At 30.0% G+C, this 22,105-nt stretch overlaps 1 protein-coding gene across 2 annotated transcripts in view; it reads left to right on the forward strand.

Annotated features, from left to right (window-relative positions):
• Positions 1-10,109: 10,109 nt before the first annotated feature.
• The window catches only part of LOC132946239 (circadian locomoter output cycles protein kaput-like), a 44,824-nt gene continuing 32,828 nt past the window's right edge, over positions 10,110-22,105 (forward strand). The window contains exons 1-2 of one of the 2 annotated variants that reach the window (XM_061016121.1): positions 10,110-10,658; positions 18,901-19,051. In XM_061016121.1, coding sequence (XP_060872104.1) covers positions 18,912-19,051 — 140 coding nt within the window. In that variant the 5' untranslated portion in view covers positions 10,110-10,658; positions 18,901-18,911. Of the gene's footprint in view, positions 10,659-18,900; positions 19,052-20,437; positions 21,510-22,105 lie in introns of those variants that run through there. The other variant, XM_061016120.1, reaches the window with a different exon arrangement.

Genomic DNA, 22,105 nt, shown 5'->3' on the forward strand with positions numbered 1-22,105 from the left:
TATTTTTTTTTATTACGCTTGCGGAATCCAGAGAGAAAGTACGATACATGACATGCGCATGGACGGACGGATTGTAAAAAAAATTAATACGCAGCGCACATGAGGATGGAAAGTTATACTAATACAATATGCAGAACAATTTATGATTTATCTCATCCTTTTACACTTTATCGATATTAATTTAAATTTTTTTATTTAAATTTCAAAATCATCAATAGCCAATAGGTGTAAATGAATATTTCAATAAATTACGTATTTATTTTTTCCATTGCATTTTACGATGTTACAATATTATTACATTGTACGTGATTGAATTATATAGATGGTCAAATTTATCGTAACGATGTAATTGATGTAATTGATGCATGCAAGTTTAATATTATACGCCCGCCTATTTAGTTACTTGGTTTCACCTACTCAAATTATTATGAAATTTACTTAATTAATTTTGTTTGATGTATTTTTTTCAATTTCATTTAAGTACTTCGTAATGTGTAATTTAAAGGTAAATAAAATATTTTCTTTCCTATACAGAAGTAAAGTAACTATTAAGGTTTTAATATAATTATTTTACTGTAATTTTAAAGATGAAAACCAGTATTTTTTTACAAAACTTCACAAACATATTATATTACATTCTGATTGGAGCGAAAGAATTTATTGATTTTACAATGATTATGTGTGTTTTTATTTTTTCTGTCTGTCAGCAACATTTTGAATACTTACTAAAAATGCTCCGATTTTCAAGATCAGCATCTTTTCTCATAGAAAAGTGAATGCAGTTGGTACTTTTGGAAGATCATAATTGAAAATTCAAAGTAGTTTTCAAAAACGTTAAGAAAAATAAAAAAAAGTGGTATTTTTACGCAAAACCAATTTTTGAAAAATTTTATTATTTTATTAAAGATTTTATTTTTTGGTGTGACTCATTAGTTAATAACAATAGACCCTTGAAATGTTCATCAAATATTTATATAAGCATTTGCAAATGGTAAATGGTAACATTTTTGAACAATTTTGACACTTTTTGAGCAAGTTAGGTATAGTCTTAAAATTTTGTAATTTTTTTTAAATATTCTCGATAAAAACTTTTCCACTTAGTAAAAAAGCTTGAAAATCTAATGCTAGGTTGCTTAAAAGTTTGATAAAATTTCAAAAATATTAAAGATACATTTGCACGATTATTTTTATATGCATTTAAAGTTCAAATGTTGACAAAATTCATCAACATTTCGAAAATGTTCTAACTAATTTTCAGCTAAAAATTCATAAAAGTTTTTTCTTTCATAGCTAACATTAGACATTTTTACAGGGAAGTAATATTAATTTTTAATGAGCTTTTGAATTTAAAATGTGTACGATATTGGATTTTCATCTGTTAATTAAGTACTAACCAATTTTTGATATAGTTGTAATTCGAAATCAAATAATCCTTGATTCTTAAAATTTTCATAAAACATTAAAACAACCATTTTCCATATCATTGAATTCAAATATAATATATCCATTACAACGACATGCTTGACAACTACTGAACAGCAAACCGCCCTCCACTTGTCCGCTTTATTTAAATTATTAATTATACACACAAACCACTTGTCAGTTTCTACTTTAATTCAAATGCAAGTACCTACTATGATATAAAGATACCCTATACGTCTATAGATATGTGGTATACGTAATAGACTTATAACTTATAACTATTATAACATGTGTCTAAGTACACCTAGGTACTTTAATCTTGTGACAACCGAATAGATACTTTTAAGAAATAAAATTGTCTTATTATTTTCATTATTCATTACTAAGGTCAGGTACTCTATGTATTGAAAGCTAATGAAATATTATAATATGCATGCATATATTTCTAGATCAAACAAACAAACCATACATGTCCCCCCCCCGGTTTATATTTCTGCGGGCTACCATTGGCTATACGGACACAATATATACTGTAGTACGATCATAGCAGTACCCCAAGCCCCAAGGCCCTATAGCTTACCCTATGAATTGTTTAAAACAGTTAAAATAAATTATGTATTTTAAAAATTGATCAAACTATATCGGAAATTTTCAGTTAACGCATTGTGAATAACATTAATTTATAAGGTATTAATATTAGGTATTTATTCAATCTTATATTATAATGTACCTAAATTATACATATTATAATAATTGATACCTATGTAAATGTATGATAATATATTATACACAATTGAGTGTTTATAAGACTTATTGTGATTTGTGAAATCAATATCAACATAGATTGAAATATTTAAGACAATATACCAATTACCAGGTAGCTTTTATTATGAAATTACTGTAGGCAGTATTAATTGGCACATTCCAATCCCACGTATAGATATTAGGGCGATGATTGGCAAAATTGTCAAGTATAATGGGTTTATTTTACGGTTATTAGCCGATTTGAACGACCATTTTCCACTGTATTCGCGTTAAACTCTATAACTCTGGTTAAATTAGCAGAGGGCGATTGTACACGGTACACCGTGGTACAGTCTAATAATCACTAAACCAGTGGTTCCCAATTAGTATGAAGCCACGGGCCCCTAGCTAAAACTTAAATTGGTCCGGGGATCGCTATTTTGTAAATACTTACTTTTAAATTTGAATAAATTAATTATATACTTTTTTTCCGGGTAAATCTAGTTTCAACAGTACAAAAATATACGGAATTTCAAACGACTACGAATTTAATAATTTCACTAAATTAAAATAAAAATAACTACATTACTATACACAACCGCGAATCCCCTAACAACAACACACGGACCCTTGGGGGTCCGCGGACCACCAATTGGGAACCACTGCACTGGACGATAACCTATATTATAAGTTATAACATTAACAGTTAAACTGTACAAAGCAGCACAATATCATATACCTATATTATCTATTACGATCATCTCTCGTATAATAAAGATAGCATATGCATATACATCGTGCATAGGTACCACATTATCACAACATCACGTGTACTATATGTCTATATTTAAGTCTGTATACAGGCTGATAATATACCAATCATGCTCACCCCCTGATAATTATAATTGTACATAATGCATAATATACCTGTAAGTTGTAGCAATATAATTAATATCAATCCTAGCAATTATCTCCAAAACCCAAAGGCCGGGCACTTTTGGATATGCACAATATATTTTATTACTATACTATAATAACTTATCAAACCAAACACTCAATTTATATATATGTATACACCCAACTGTCACTGTCTCGTAATCAATATTAATTAAAATATTTTCATGAATTCGTTACATATCGAAAGATCAACTAAAAATAATAAACTATTAAACCCAACACTTTTTGCAATAGTACCTATAGGCACTGGTGTATTTCAGAGCGCCTCACTCGTTCTTCTAAATCTGAATCAAACCAATCAACAAAAATAACGAAACGTAAGTACTAATTTATGTTCATCTGCTTCGGAAAAAAGAGACAGAAGCCACTTTTTATCACAACTAACAGATACGCCCGACTCGAAAGTCGAAATAGACGATGTCCTTGACTCGGAAAGTGTCGAAAAAACTCCCGAGCTAGAGAAACTCAAGAAACTAAATAGCTTTAAAGCGACTTACTGAATCTAAAATCTTATTGAAATATTATTAAATCAATATAAAATATGTCAAGATTAAGTTTTTTTTTTGTTTTGTATCTATATATTATTATTTACATATAAATTATTCTTAAAATAATTTATTAGAAATGTGTTGAGACATTGCTTACTGAACAGTTTTACTGTTTTCTTAACAGGTTTTACAGTTTAATTATAAATGATTACAATATTACATTAATAGTTATAATGAATTTCTATTTGTGCCTTGTGGTTATAATTATAGTTAAATATATTTTTCGTTTTCATTGTCGTCTGATAAGAGAAGGTCTTGTGATAGTCGCGGTTTTAAACACCAGTTTTTGGTTTTGGTTCTCAAGTTGTAGAACCGTGTTCCATCACTCTTCAGAGGCCTTAAGATTGGTGTGGAAATTCTTGAATTGGGTTTTGATGAAGCTTTGGAGTAGAGATATTCGCGTGTCGATGTAAATTTTTCTGTTCTTCATTACATATATGTTTGAATCTTATAAATTATGTAAATTCAATATGGATTCATACATAAAACCCAGGTGTATTTGCATTATTCCATCCAGAAATATGAACCCTAGAATTTAATAACTAAAAAATAATAATTGATATTATTAAATTAAAAACGTTTTTTCACTAATTAATGATGCCTACAGCAGACGGGTTACGATTATAGCCGTAAAAATATTATATTGTATTCACAATGTTGAATATTTATACTTATTTTTACTACATCTTCAAATTTATATTATACGCTAAGGCAGTGTTGTATCCAGAATTTTGAAATGGTTGGGGGTTAAGTTTTAAATTAAACTAAGTTTTTTATAGTTTTCGTATATAAATAATACATTTATTAGCCCTAATTTATTTCTCCACAAACGACAGGTGGGGAGGGGGTTGAACTTTCGAATTGCCTCCCAAATTTAGGTAGGTGACCTTTTTTTACTCGAATTGCCTCCGGGTGTTTTCAGAATTCGAGTATACCCAAACGGTCGACTCGAATTGCCTCCCATGACATACCTGGAATATTAATTAATATATCGATAGTTGTACGTGTACTATCGATTATTATATTATTCCGTAATGGTCAAAAATAAAATGTGTAAGGCAGTATTTCCCAGACAGATTAATTTTTCGAATGCAATAATCTTATCCGTGATAAGTGATTATCAGTTAATGATTAGTCTATCATCACCAGTTCAACACAGTCAGTTTCGTTTTCGCAACCACGATAAATAACACGTTATTATATAGTATACATATACATACATATATTTTTATAAAAATGAACGTGAACAGCGAGATCAGCGAAAAGGGTAAAACCATTATAATATGTGATGGTTTTAAGTTTGGATACCAAAAAGAATTAGCTAATGACATTAAACAGTGAACATGTACGAAAAAAATGTGTACAGCTTATTTTTTATTTATTAAAACATTTATTTTAAGTTTTAATAGAATGATATTTCGTCATTATTATTTTTAATATTATTAATTATTAGTGCTGTGTCAGTCTATATATTAAAACATTTATTTTATACAAACTTAAGTTTTTGACTGTACCTATAACATTTATTTTATACAAACTTAAGTTTTTGACTGTATCTATAACATTTATTTTATACAAACTTAAGTTTTTGACTGTATAACAGAATGATATTTCATCTTAATTATGTTTGATGTATTTTTTTATAAATCGGTTAATTATAGTTATCGCAGGCGATTCCAGTACAAGAGTAGGTAATGACCCTCTTAGGAGGCAATTTGAGCGAATAATATTTTTGAAATCGGGAGGCAATTCGGGTAACCTTTTGAAAAAAAAAATTCATGGGAGGCAATTTGAGGAACTTAAAACACCCAACCCCTCCAGGCTACGCCACTGCGGTAACGGTTAACTATAACTTACAAAATATTAGGTACTTGTCAAAATTATACCTAGTTGTTTTATAGTAGATACTACATAATATAAAAATTCACGGCACATAATATTTGGTACTATCGTTCTTTACATGATCTCATGTGACATTTGTTGCCTATACGGCTATACTTGTTTGCCACATTTTTTGCTCCTGGTATTTTCCAATGCAATAAGACACATCAAAACAAATGTACACCTTTTTTCTTCCTCGTTAAAAGGAAACCAAAACAAATAACTCGACATCGTAATATATTATAAAATCAAATATATAAAATTAAATATCCAATATTTTAAAATTAAATCGATGTACAACTTTGTATAGAATTTTTTTTATCAAACAGTTATAACTAGGTGTAACACGATAATGCTGAGGGTTTTTATCGACATGGTTTTATTTTTGTTCGTTTTTAAATGTTAGAAGAATGCTAGAGTAATTTTTTGAACAACTTACCATCGAATAATTTGTTCGTATTCGGTAGGTGATAATTTCATAAGCCTATTACAATTTATTATTATTGAACTGTTGAGTATACTTTGTATTTCTCCTAATTAATTAGTATTTATTGTTACTAATTTGTTAGGAACCAAAGCTTAAATTATTACCTAACGTAAGTATGTTTATTTTATCTAAAGATATCAGAATAGATTATTATAGAATTATAATTATTCGTGTTATTGTCTTATACTTTTAAATGTTAGTACGTATTTAAGCCATAACTCATAATATTGTCGTATTACGTCTAATTGAATTTTGTAGTATATCAATCAACAATACCTATAAATAGTGTTTCAATTTGGGGCAGCTTTCAATTATTTTCAAGAGGAAAGGGAACTTTGCTAATTAATTATTTTAGCTTTTAAGTACCAGCGAAAGATTCTAATTCAAGTGCTACAACCGTAAATAAATTAAATTCTGATCATACTCCGATAAGTACCTATAAATAAATAATAAAACAATAAAAGTTACCTAGTAGAAGCCAGCCAAAAAATAGAACTTAAAATTAACGAAGAAAAAACAAAGTGTTTAGTCATGCCCGTCAGATAATCAACAAACAAAGTATTGATATAGGTCATTATACATTCGAATAAGTAGATAACTTTAAATACCTAGGTGTAAATATAAACGTTAACAATAATAATGCACAATGAAATAATTCTCATGATATCGTTAGCAAATCACGGGGGTTTTTGCCATGAGTGAAATGTTTAAGTCAACATAACCTTAAAAAGTACCCAAAGTAAAACTCTATACGACATAACTCCACCCTATCGCCGTATACGGATACAAAACATGGTCAATGACGAAAAGCGACAAAGAAAAACTACCGAGATTTGAAAGAAAGGTTCTGAGAAGAATATACGGTCCTACAAGAACCCAAATAACGGAGAATTTGAATGGAGAAAAAATTCAAATATTATAGAACTATTTAACAGACCAAACATCCAAAATGTTCTCATTTGCCAACGAATCGAATGCATGCATGGAGAGCAAAATAAGATCTCATAAATAATATATTAACCAATAAGCCAACTGGAAAGAGACCACGAGGAAGACCGAGACAGAGATGGATGGACCGAGCGATTTAATAAGGATTGACGAATTAGCAAGAATACAGGACTCAAAAGATAGAAATCGTTGGAAAGACTTGGTAGATAAGCTACAAAACGCCTACAAGGCGTGTAAAGAAACGAAAAAAAAATTAATTTTTTAATATAATAATTTATATTATTTAACCTAATATGAAATGTGAGATAACCAATCTGGTTGTAAATATTTTGTTTGAAAATCTAAATCAGTCTTAAAGAACAGAAGAATGGTAGATTTCCCAAACTTTAAATGAAAATTATTCGGTTGTAGATTTTGAAATAAACATACGTTGTGTTGCCTATGCATGTATTTTAACGGCGTTATTTATATTATTATTGTTTCTTTAAATTAAAACTATTGCCGTGGTCTATAGCGGATATAATTACACGAGCAGTATGAATCATACTTTGCAATAATGGTTTCATCGGAATTTTGGAATGCTATTTTTGTTATGGTTGACTGCATCGAGTGGCTATTTTGGGCCTAGAATTTTTTCAATAGATCGGATCTAATAAACAAATACTCGTAATCACTATTAAAAACTGTTGACCATACTGTAAAAGAAAACTATAATTCTTAAGACAGTGAATAACTATACGCATTATCCATTGTACAGTTTTTAAATATTTATTTAATAATTTTATAATTTTATATACATTTATTATACTGATGTATAGTATTCTCAAAAAATGTTTAGTTGTTATTATTTTATATGGTTCTACATTGAGCTGTAAAACACGTTCCCGTATTTCGTCATCAGAATAAAAGTGACTTGAGGAATGATCGTATTATGGTAAAAAATAATCAGTTCTGTATTTTTGTTAGAAATATCAAATACGTGAACATTATCTATGTTTTGTCAGCGGATTTTTATTATCTTTTATTGATATGTACATTTTTTTAATTGCATTTTAAAATGTGATAGTTTTAGATTTTTAAACATAAATTTTATTTATCCGTACTGGATTTAATACTCGTATTAAAAAACACCGATTACATACAGATAAAATTATCTTCATTCTAACAAATACCTAAAAAATATTGATTCATAAACATTCAATCAGTCCAGAGTCACGATTTATGAAATACAAAAACATATTATTGAATTAATTTCATGACCAATAATACCAATAGTAGATTGATAATATAAGATACATAATCCCGAATTTAATATTCATTGTGCCCCGGAACACAACATAATTAGCTCATGCCATTAAAAAAAAAATGTATAAAACTAACAAAATATTCATGTAGGTAATATTATAATATTATTCATAATATATAATACTTACACAATTATAAATTATTTAAACAAATATATTATATTTAACCTAATCATCGCAGAAACAAATAATACTTTAAGCGGTACACACTAACATACAAAATATAATATTATTACCTATCTCATGCCAATAGGTAAAAACACTTATTATAAAATATGTATTAATAATTCATAATTGAATAAGTTAATAATATTAATTGTTAAATATGATTCAATAACTATAAGGTAATACAGAGTACATTGAACTACATTTTTCTGAACTCCCATTTTCACTAATTTACAAACGTTATCAAATATGAATAGGTATCTTAATATAATATATTATATTATTTCTTCTGTCCGTGTGTAAGTATTCAAAATCCTTATATACGGCTGCACCGATATTGATGACATTTTTTGTGTGTGCTTGAGTGAATCTTTGGATGGTTTAGATTCACAATTGGACCTGGGGAGGTGCTCAAACGGGGATTTTGAGATTTACGATGGACATTTTTGATTATAAATGATGGCTATTGGTTATAGGAAAAATAATTAGTGGAAATTACTAATTAGTATTTATTCATTATTGGTTGCCATTGGCTATTCGGGCAGATCAGGTACTGAGGTACCTACAAGCATGCATCAAATCGAATTTTCACACATTGTCTACCAAGGTAGCTGAGTTGCACTTTTAATGGCAGGTTGATTGCCTAATATTGATATGCTATCGCACTTGTCCGCGATGATATGTGTGGGTGTGCTAATGTTACTTTTTGGAGCAGTAAAATGCTTCTATCTTCAACACTGAGGTTGGATTCTAGTAGCAAATTGGATATAGTTGGTGCTTAGGGAACCAAGGAACTCAAAATTAAAATTCTTTGGTAGTTTTTAAAACCAACAGGACAAACTAAAAAAATATGGTAAAACGGGAATATAGGTTTTTACGCTATGGACAAACCAGTTTTCCACAAAATAGATTTTGGTATTTTGTTGTATATAGGACATAGGTAATTAAAAAATGAATGACCTTAGATACTTGACATCTTAACTAAATATTCATATTTTGATTTTTTAGACATAATTATGTAATTTTCAAAATAATTTTGCTTTTTCTAGAAATTTAATTTTGATTTATGACGATAAAAATTTGTTTGTAGGTACCTATGCAACAAATTAAATTCAGCGGTCCTTATTAGTTGCTTTTACATCAGTTAAAAACATTGAAAATGCATAGGTATAGTCATGGTTTTATTTTAAAATTTAAAAGTGTTTGAAGTTTAAATTTGGACAACATTTGTCAAAATCACGAAATTATGGGTACAAATTAAAAATAAAAATGAATACGACTTTCAATTTTAATAGCTAGGTACCTACTTGAGAGCTTGAAAATTGAATGCAAGGTTTCTCATAATTTGTGTTGATAATGCCTATATTATAAGTTATAATGGATGATTTATACAATGAAAACGCAACAACAATTAATCGAAGAACAAAATCGATTTATTCGTTTCACATTTCATAACAATGTAGGGATAAAATTTATCAATAAATGAGCAATAGTTCATAATACCGAGCGAAACCTTGAACAAAGGACGGCTGCGGCTAAAAGTGTCAGAAGCTGCACTGTCTCTAGAACATACCATTCTGCAGTAGTTGTATTGCATAATACATGATTTTTGTTTTTTTTTTCGTTTGATTTTTTCTTCTATGATCGACTCAGTGATAATGGGACCATCAACAACAAACATGGCGTCTGATGGGTCGGGTCGGGTTTGTTGTCGTTCGTATATTGTGATCGTATCGTATAATAATAATTGAAATAATAACAATAATTAACAATTTAGTTATTACCTATTAGTTTTGCTATAGATACTTGATTATTGCGAATAACGATATAGTTCGACCTATTTCTTCGCTGTTTCGTCTCGGTGCTAGTGCGTCTCGCTTGGATGACGCTCGGTATTTCGGCGTGTGCGGATCTCGTATGTGATTTCGGTGCGTTTGTTATAATATTATTGAAGGTTTGTCTCTAAGGTGGCTACCATGACATGTAGTGTACGGTCGAGGAACGATCAGTCATATCGTTCGGTCGCAGAACTTCCAGACAGATGTCCGACAAACGTTTCTTAGACGCATCGTAAACACGACTGTGGATGACCACCACGATACAAAATAGTTAAATTGGCACACATATGAGCCGCACGATAAGACTGCACTACAAGACTGAACATCATCGCTTATAAGACTGACGGAAAAGCAATTTGTACAAGTACGTATGCCTATTATATACTATTACCTACGTAGAGTGTGTTTTATTTTGTACGGCCACGGTTGTAACGCAGGCGAATGGTGATGACGTTCACTGTGTAACGTAACAGTTAACAATAACATTCTGATCTAGATTATGCTGTATGCGATTCTACACTTTTCTTAGCGCCTTTCTTACAATGTTCTTTATTAAGAATGAAATAACATATTATAAGTGTTTAAACTTTTACTAGGCTACCTACCTGACAATGGTCTTGACGCATACTTTGATCAGACACAATGAAAGATGTATAACAATGTTTGATATACCTACCTAGATAGTGTGTTTTGAGTTTTTTTCTGCTCATTTTTTACTTTCCACATAAATAGACTAGGGACAACTATAGTTTTAAGTAACACATAATGTAACGATTGCTTGTGAAATTAAGTTTTGGATAAATTATGAACATAGCTAATATTATGCTGTACATATTATACATAATTTATGGAGTAATTTATTGATAGGTAAATACTTTTTAAGTGGTTTTTTCACCCAGTTCAAAAATAAAATAGGTATAACACTTTGATTAATATTTATGTTAGGTAGGTAATGCAGTAATATTGTACTACAATGTAATCAGTTGTACCTAATCGTGCAAACATAACATTTTTATAGTTTTATTTTTTATATTATCATATTTTTTACAGTGCATTTTATATTTTAAAAGTTATTTTTTTTCTAAATTTTGTTATGTACTAAATTTATTTTACATTAGCATTGAGGTTAATAAGTCAACTATATTCGGTTGTTCTGTAGACACAAATTTTATTGAGCAATATTTTTATCAATAATATTAATATTATATAACTGGGTAATTATTATATTATGTTGATAGTGGTTTAAATTTGTTTAAATATCTAATAATATTATGTAGAGTTATATTTAGTGAAATTAATAATTATTACCTAAAGGATTACCTATGTTATAATATAGGTAGGTACATACTACATAAGCCATAGTAGGTATTGTAATTATTTGAGTAATTATTACTAATTACAATCCTCTTGATGATAATATTAATAGTTCATTTTAACTCTGTTGGAATTTTTTTATATTAACATTTAGTGTAGGTACCATCTTTCTATTTATGAATCAAGGCCAATTTTATAATTTAATAGCATTAGAGATAGTCTTTATTTTGTATGGTACCTACCTAGAAATGTACTTAAAAATCTAGTTTTTTCTATGATTTTACTTTTTAATACATTTAAATAATATGATTTGATTTTGCACTTAAAAATACAACTTCTAGTCAAATTGCAATCTATACTATTATATAGATGGTGATTTTTATTCCATACCATTTTGATCAACAGAAAATGTGTATCTAATGCTGATGTGGTTTTATTTATTAAGCTACTTTTAGTATACCTTTATCATGTTGAATTGGTATCACTGAAAACCTTTTCACCCATGCCCCGCTGGCTGCTACGCTATGTAGATACCTTACATAATGCAGATATTATTGTAATATGTGTATTAAATATTATTATTATTGATTAAGTAGGTAATATAATTTCGAAATTAATTGTTTTGGTTTATCAACATTTATAAAAATTCCTTAAAATGATTTTAATTTTGTTTAACTTTTGTGGCTTATGTACTTATACGTAAAGACTGGTTATCTGTTTTGAGTATGAGTATTGTATATTAGATTACCTACTGTAATATTAAGTAGGTACCTATATTTTCTTATAGGTTGCAAAAAAAGTAAAAACAATACAACTAATGGATCTCATAGTGTATCTACTCATTGATCCAAATATCATATTTTCTTCAGAGCTGTTTTTTTTGTTATTAACCATTTACCCCTTTATTTAAGTTTTCAAAGACAAAATTAATTTTGTTTGTTTGTTGTAATTCAGAAATAATTATTTGTAGATACTGGACATTTTTGCTTAATACTCATAAATACTAGACTTACTCTACTAGCATTTTGTAGACATGGTAAAATTATATAATATTTTGGTTCTTTTTGAGGTATTAGTATCTATATGTTAAAATTATTCTTTGTTATCATACATTTTTAGTATTTCAGCGAAATAATAATAAAATACCTTCCTAATCACATTTTTTTTTTAAACATTTGAAGTTCAATTTTTGACAACATTTTGTTAAAATTACTAACATATTCAAATTGTTTTGTTGTCAAAATTAATAAAATTATTGATTTTAATACTTAGGCTGGAAAAAGGAATCGATAATTCATTAGTTGTTTTTTACAAACATTTAATAATATTGAAAGTACATATTACTTATATATCTGTATATTCGGTGTACATCATTTTACGGAAATCATACATACCTACTTTCTTCATAGTCTAATATCGGCATATTATCAATTTCAGTGCTACAGAGTTCTTGTCGAATTATTTTATTTGGTCTCGTAAATAAATCGCTCACCTTTTTTTTATTTTGATTAGGAAATTTAATATTTTTCTATTAACGATATTTTCCGAAATTATTTCATGATTATATTCTCTAAGTGACAATTATTCTTCAATACTCTATTTACAATTTTTGTTAGTACACTGATATCGAAATATCGAATACTACCATGCTTTTAAGTACCTACTTTATATTCCCTATATTTATGACCTACTAAAATGTATAGCTTACCTTTTTATGTCTCAATTGTTTTTTTAAATAGATATACATCCATTGTTTTTTCAACATATTTTGTCGAGTATTTTATTATATCACAGCACATTTTATAACAGTGAGTACTAAATTGGTATTTCGTACAAAACACACTAAAAGCAATGGAAATGTGACAACGTACTAATCCAATATCAGCTAATAAAATAGTATCTCGATTGCTAAATTTTATCGGATTTCTGATAAGTCGGGGTTTCTGATTTTCCTTCATTCATCAAGTTAATAGTTATCAGTATATTTTCAAGACTAATATAAAGGTATGTTGTATATCTGTTCAACCTAATCGTAATTAAAATTTGTACTTATACATTTTTTAACCAAGTGAACAATTTAATAATGTTGCCAATCCTGTAAATACAAAATATTATTTAGAAATTTGGTATAAAACAATTGAAACAACTTTTGTTCAAATAAACAATATTAATTTCGTTCATAGGTACATCGTACATTTTATTTTGGTCCGTAATTGTGTTGTATTTGCGGCACATAACAAACTACATTTTTTGGTGTGTAATCGCGTTGCATTTTTTGCAGATAAAAAGGTATAAAGTGCGCAATCGTACTTGTATTTCACCGATTTTTTTTTTTATTAAATTAATTGTTTTAACAATTTTTTGTTTATACAACTATATAGCATTTAGTATTTACAAGTTACAAGTTCATTATTTTTTGTGGTTTACATTGGATAAGAAAATATAAAAACACCGATTTTAGTTACAAATGTTTTAAAAATTCATATTTGATAAAATGCTGCTTAATTTAAAATAATCTCATCATATTTAGGTACTTCGAAGTTTTAATATCATTCCTTGAAACAATCGTATTTTACATATTTATTTTATATCTATTTAGCTTTATATTATATTATATTAACATTCATTGTCATTGTTGTATATTCTTCTAAAGTTTTGTTTAGTTTCTACTCGTAGTATTGTCCATATATAACACTATTGTAGACTGTGTGTACCGGTCTAAATAGGTCAACAGCTATCGTCACTGACGCCGAATTGGTCCGATCAATAGTGCGTTCAGATTGCGCAGTGTATACTTGATGCACCAGTCCCCCACTAGGAAAACCGTCGTTGTTTAACGTCGCGTTACTTTTATCATACACCTGCCACCTACCTCAAATATCCTCATATCGCGATATCTATCTAATTATTTGTGTACCCACAATGTTAACGTATTTATTTTTACACTTACTTACCTACCTACTTGTTTTTATTCATTTTCTAAGGTGTATAATATTATTAATATTCTTCTTCTTCTTGGCTATCTACGAGCTATTTCGGTTAATTGCGGTGCAATGCCTCCATCATCTCATCTTATCTCTTCATATTATTCTCTAATTGTTTTCCATTTTCTACAACTCACATAATATAACATAATATGTGTTAAGATATGTTTTAATGATTTGATAATAATCGTTTTTAACTGTTATACTATTACGATTGCACGACTCTAATACACGCTTGACCACCAATAATGTTTTATCCAAATTACAAAATATCAGCCGAGATACGAGCTTTTTTTTATAAATATTTTTAAAAAACTTTAATAATATACAATGAGAGCTTATCGATTATGTATTTTGGTGTAAATTAAATTATTATTATTAAACAACAATTATTATTAATCTATACTATAATATTATAAAGCTGAAGAGTTTGTTTGTTCAGTCAAACTGGTTCGAATTGAAAAATTATTGTTGCGTTGGATAGTCCATTTATAGAGGAAGGTATAGCCTGACACTATATAACATCACGCTACGGCCAATAGAAGCATCAATAAAAAATCATATATAGAAAAAAATTTGAGATTACTTTTATTGTTTATAAATGGTTGCTATTGGTTTTAATAATAATAAATAATAATTATAAGCCTGTGTATTTTAGAATTCGAACCATGGTTTTGGTGGCCCAATTTTTGCATTTTCTGATACTTTATAGTAAAATTATACACACAGGTACGTACCACGCGGGGTCCTCGATTTACAGTTTAGATTGCCTACCTCATACCTGATAATATACTGCTCGCATAATCACAAGTGAATCTCACGGAAGGGATAGCTATAAATTAAAATATTATAATATCATCTTATTTTTAGAAAAAAATGGCTACGACCTTTGATCCATGGGGTCAAAATGCCCCTAAGTATCATATTGTCCACGTTGTTTGATCCGTTTATAGTAACCACTTCATGAACTTTTTTAAAAAAGTATTTTTTTTCCACTTTTATTTACCCAACTAGACTTGTTTGAACGAATTGAAGTGTAGTTTCGTAGTACCATTATATTATGTTGTACCATCCTGTAAAATCTAAAAATCTAACACAATTTAATGAAACTAAGTCTAATGTATGTATAGGTAGGTATAATTGAATAATTATATTATGTTTCCTCTTCGTTGTACTTTATATATAAGTGTCAATATCAGTGGCGTATTTGATTTAGTTGTATGGAAGGGGGCGACACTAAAATTATTAATTATTATATACAAGCTTATATTCTATCCTATTGAATTTACCACTTTTGTGTCTGATGAGCGATGACCCTTTTCTAGAAAAATAATGCTAAATATTCAATTTCAAAGAAGATTTCTGGTTATAGACAACTTGCTATAAATTAAAATAATATTTATATAGTATAATATCTTTAATTTGGTATTTTGGTGTTAAATTCAAGCCCGGATTAAGACTTTCAGGAGGGCCCAGGGGCCAATACATGGTGACGGGCCCCAACGCCTGTTAGTTAAAACAAGAAAAATAATATATTCTTGTCACTATAAAAAGTATAAATTATCACTCAATGTAATTTTAAGCCGAGAAGACTATGGGCCCTTTACAAACGTGGGCCTAGGGACGTTGCCCCCTGCCCCCCTTATCCGGGCTTGGGGACAATGTAAATCGTTATGCGAGTATGCGATTGTTTATGTGATAAGATTACTGCTTTGACTACTACGAAGTAAACGCCCATTCCCCAGGACGTACAAACAAATTTATTAGAAACTCCAGTCAGCTATAACATCTTGTATAACCGAGTGTATAACATAATATGTTTTCATAAAAAAAATCAAAATTCTCTATAAGCGTGGCAGTAAAGTTCAGTGTTGTGCGTATGCGTATAAACTTAGAATCGCAAACTTGGGAATAAAAATTGATATAAATTCCAAAATTCTGATTTCCTGAAATATATTTTGCACCATTGTTCTTAACTCGTTGAAATATATATGTTTCAAAAAAGTAATACTGGGTAATAAGTTATAAAGTGAACTTATTCAAAATATTAAATTAATTTTCTTTGTATTATAATATAATAAATGTACTTGCATGGATTATAAAAGAAAGTCTTATTTTCTTGTTCACAAATGTTATAAAGGTTTTGGGGGAATCTATTAACCCTCACCCACCCTTAATTTCACCCCTACCACAGATAAACGGTCGGTGTAAGTATGTAAGGTTACTGTTCGATAAGTGTAGAAACTAAGTATATGTTTTCATATTATTATATGAAAAAATGTTCAATATAAAAAAAAATTCGTTTTGCCTTAACATATAGTATGTACCTATTACAATTTATAACTATATAAAACCAATAATGATTCTTCAAGTCATTGGGGGGGGGGGGTGAATTCGCCCTCACTGCCCTCCTTAAGTACACCACTGGTCAATATATTTTTAGCTGCCTAGTTAATAGGAACATTACTAAGCACAGTGATAAATAAGTGTTTCTTTGTATTCTGTAGGCTGTAGAGTGAAAACAGTATAAAACTGAAAACTTGACTGAAAATATAAATAAAATATTTAATAGAAATCAGTTGGAAATCTTATATTCGACTGTCTTAATTAAACGCGTTATTTTATTTTATGTTAGTAAATTCAGTAGTTTATTTTATGTTATTTTCCTTGTTTCTTTAATTTGATAAAAATTAAAGAATAAAAATTGAGCAGTATTTTCTAGTGACGGAATATATTGTCTTGGTGTCTAGTTATTCACAAAATTAAGTAATACATAATAAAGAATAAAGAATCGTACGCATTATAGGTAATAATTAAGTTTTTCCCTGCTTTAGTATTACCAAAGTTATTATATTAAACCTAACAGTAATATAAATTAGTTATGTAACTTCTAACCCGGTAAAATACGTACATTTATTTGTAATTTAAGTATAACAGTTTTAAGAAATGTATCATTAATTTAACTTAATCATAAACTTATAATTCGCTACCTGTATAATATTATCTAACTTTAAAATACTTATACTAACCTAGTTTAAGTAATGAATAGCGAAAAGTTGTATTTCTTATAATTACTTCTGTGCCCTTTTTAATATATATTTTTGGCTTTTTTAATTGTATCCTTGATAAAGTGTTTTTAGAATATATAATAGTATTGTAATACAGTATTTTAAATCAATTTAATTGTATACATATTATCTAAATTGTTAGTAGGTAAGTAATCCAATTAAAAGGACAGTCGTAATAGGTAGCTATAGAATATTAATATTTGAGTATCGTATATGCACACGTGCAGTAAATACAAAATTGATAATTCTTCTTTACATTTTCACAATTCACAATCAGTAAATACTTACTTACTTCTGTGAATTAATAGATATTATTATGATTTGTTTCTTTATACATTTATAAATTATGCTTTGTGAAATATACTGAACATATGATCGAAAATGATAAAAACTTATCCTTGTTTAAAATATTAAATCTTACCTAATTTTATATTTTCTTCATTTACCATTAAATAATTATTGTAATTTAAATCGTCTTCATGATCTGTTTATTTTTTTAATCATTTTTACCACAGAGTAGGTTGAACAAACGTGTTTGTGTGAATTTTAACTGTACAAATATAAAGAATAGAAAATTCTTATTCATCAATATAATCAATAATTATCCTAACCACAAAGCGCGTATAATTTGTCGTGTTGATTAATCATTTCCAGTTCTTTTTGAATTTGCATACTTTTTTAATTGAGTATAATTACATGAGTACAATATTGTACATGATTACAATATTACTAATTATTAGGTATTTTGTCTCATTTCTTTTATAGTATATAATGAAATGAAAATGTCTGAGAAAATATCTTAAAAAGGATATTTTTATATTCTATTATACGAATTGCATTTAAAATAAAAATATAAAATGCATCAGGTCGTTTTAAATATTTTATTTTTGATTCATTTTTGGTTCAGCGCGTATTAAATATACCAATATATATACTTAACATAATACAAATATTAATGACTCACAATACAAAGTTTGTTTATATTTATATGTATTCTGATTGTATATATTTGTAGTAACTAGTAAAGTTTTTATTTAAAAATATACTAAGGAATTTATTTTGTATACGTTTTCAACGACAGATTTATTTTATACTTACAAATTATTTTTTGAAATTATTGCTTGATAGTATTGTTTATCAATTTATCATATTTAAATAATTTATCGTTTATTACGAAATAAGATTTTTGTGGCCTAACGAACAAAAAATTGACTTTTACTATTAATTGAATATTCTTTAGGTATAGCAGTCATGGAGGACAATAGCAATTCTTCTCGTGTTGATGATTGCGGCGATGCCGAAGAAGAAGATCGAGAGCAAGGAACAGACGATAAAAAGTCTACTTCATCCCGATATAGTGCAGAAGGGACTGTATGCTCAAATCCACCAAGGTAAGGAAGTAGTATATAATTTTATGTCCAGTTGTCTAAAATATAAAACCTTAGATTTGAGCACATAGATTATAATTATTTTTGCATACAATTCGTATTTTCGCGGTGAAAAAAAAATTTATTAAATGGAACATTATTAGATAGGTATTAAGATTTAAATCAATATGATTTCCTGATTTGAAACTAATTATATAACTATCGTTTTGACATTTTCAGTCAAAACCATTCTATAAGGGGAATTAGTAACTGCTTTTGTTGTACGGTGGGTGTGGAGTGAACCTCGTAAAAGAGTAAGTCACTGCAGCTGTAGTGTGTGTGTTAAATAATTCTATGATAAAGACTGCATACGAAAAACAACTCTAAATGAAGGTCTGTCAGCCAGCAATCTATATTACTATGTATATTTCATCATTAAATATACAAACGTAATATGTAATATGTTTTTTGATATTTATATTAAAACAAACTTATTTTACTTTAAGTATGTATGACGGTTATTTGTTTTAATTTTTGCTGAAAATATCGCATTTGGTATGCATATTATTAATATTTAATTATTAAAATACCTATTGTATACATTTATAGTATAATTTATTATTGTAATTAACTTTCGAGTCAATACCACCTACCATAGAAGTATAGAACAGTGAATAGTTTCTGGGTATTAATAGGCAATAGCTTAAAATTAATACAAATGTTTTGAAAACAGCATTATGTACCTATGTATAATATAATAATATATGTAGGGTACCCCTTCCCCGGAATAATATTTTCGAATAAATTAATAAGTGTCTTTAACCGTGTAGGTTATTGGTCATCTGGGTCCAAAATCGAAACCTCCCCGGTCTCAAAACATATACTTTATTACATTGATTCGGCTTGATAAGTCTTATCGAGTTGTCGCGGAAACGTAATAAAATTAAGTATTATGAGCACTCTAAACCGCGTACAAATTATAATATTTAACAAGTCAAAAACCATAATATTTTAATTTATAATATTATAGTATAATATATTATTTATATGATATGGGTCAGTATCGCGACCGGTGTATCCTACTCCTGGGTCGCCGCAGACCCTGACCTCGGGTCATGAGAATTGCATAGTTACCGTCGGCGGCGCGGCGGTGCAACGGCAGACCCGTCTTGTTGCGGGCGCGCCGCGCGCGATGCACAAAACGCCGCGTCACGCGCACCCAGAGCACCGCCAAGCGGTCGGTGCAGTGTTGCCGCCGCGGGAGACCGACTGAGCGAGCGCGCGCGCATGCTCGCTGCCCGCGGTGTTACCGTGCGCAGGCCCGGCTGCACTGCAGGACTGGACCGCGCGCGCATACGCGGCGGGACGACCCACCAGCGGAGGCGGTCCGCCTGCCCGCCTGCCCGTGATTTTTTCCCTTCCTTCAATGTGTCAATGTCGAGCGATTCGCCACGGCCGCCAGAAGTAGTCGCCGAGACGGAAGCAACATGTGCTGTACACGCGATTCCGAGTTGAGTGCGGTTAGGGTTTTTGACGCTCGTGCCGCCGCCGCCGTTACGGCGCTCTCCCGTTAACCACCGCCGGTGATACTATTATTATTAGACGTGTCCTGACCGTTTTGTTCGTAAGTCTCTCACCGCTTCAGGTTATTGTAATTATCTACATCGTATAATATTGTGTTTTCGGTTTTGGTTCGTTTTTTTTTTTTTGGTTTCGTTCTCGTCGTAGGATAATTGTAATTTATAATATATACAATTTGAAAGATCCAAAAACTGGCGCATCGGTACAAGAACGATTTTTACGGCGGCGTCATGTTCCCGGGCGGTTGTTGCGACGATTCCGCGATCGTACCGTCGTTCATGTACGCGGGCTGCACGCCTATGCCGCACGGCGTAACCGGTTTCGCGCCGGTCGTAGACCATCATCGTCTCCCATACGCGTCACATATTCAGAAGCAGCAGCACCACCATACAGACCTGCAGGTGTCGTACCACCAACTCCGTGACTCGGCGATGCAGCACCTCGATCACACAAACATGTGCACCGCGATTTCGTCGTCTCCGATCACGCCGCTGGACAACAGTTACCGGTCCATGTCGTCGTCGCAGTCGTCGCCAATGTCATCCTCTTCGTCGATGTCGCCCATGTCGTATGGTCCCGGATACTCGCCTAATCAGCTATCGTACGACTGTCACGGCGTTCCCCCTCATCCGTCGGCGACCGACTTTCAGCCGCAGTCGCACGACCAATATTATAATTTTACAACATACGGAAACAACCATCCCCCGGCAGTCGGCCTTAACGATGCTCTGGTGCCGTTGCCCACACAGCCTCCGACCCAAACTTTCCAAAACTACAACAACAACAACTATTACAATAACAACAACAACAACATCAAGTACAACAACAACAACAATACTTACACCGATCGCTACAAATACCTGGACTTGCAGCAGACCGCCGATAAGCCCACCGGAAACAAGTAATAATAATATTAAATAATATAAAGTTTTACGAAATTTGTCATCCGCCACCTACTTAGTTATTTAAATGTAAATGTACGCAGGATTCTCGTACACGCCGGCCTGTTTTCGTAACACAACATTGGGAGATACCACCTTGATCTTCTTTGGCTTATAATATAATATTCGACGCTCAGTGATTGAATAGAATTCATAATACAATGCATTGAATAATAGTTACTTACATTTTTTTTGTCTCTAATGACGGGGAGGTGGAAATTTTGGACTTGCGTCTTGTTAGAAGTGGTTTGATATACATACAATGTATTCAGTGCATATTTTGTAATATGTTGACAATGTGCCAATTAATCACATCTCTATCTAATTCGATTTGTTGCAACTAATTTTCGAGTTTATTGTTTAATAGTAATAATTTTGTGTGATCGAAAAAGACCACAGAACTTCACAAATATACTTATTATTCGCATAAGTTGTATGGTTATCGTACACGTTTCATTCAGAAGTTTTTAGGTATTTTCAGCCATTAGGTACTCATTAATAAAGGCTCGATCAACTTTCAAAAATGTACTTTGGTTGATATATTATATTCATTATT

This window comes from Metopolophium dirhodum, chromosome 6 (genome assembly GCF_019925205.1).
Source record: "Metopolophium dirhodum isolate CAU chromosome 6, ASM1992520v1, whole genome shotgun sequence".
Classification (NCBI taxonomy): Eukaryota; Metazoa; Arthropoda; class Insecta; order Hemiptera; family Aphididae; genus Metopolophium; species Metopolophium dirhodum.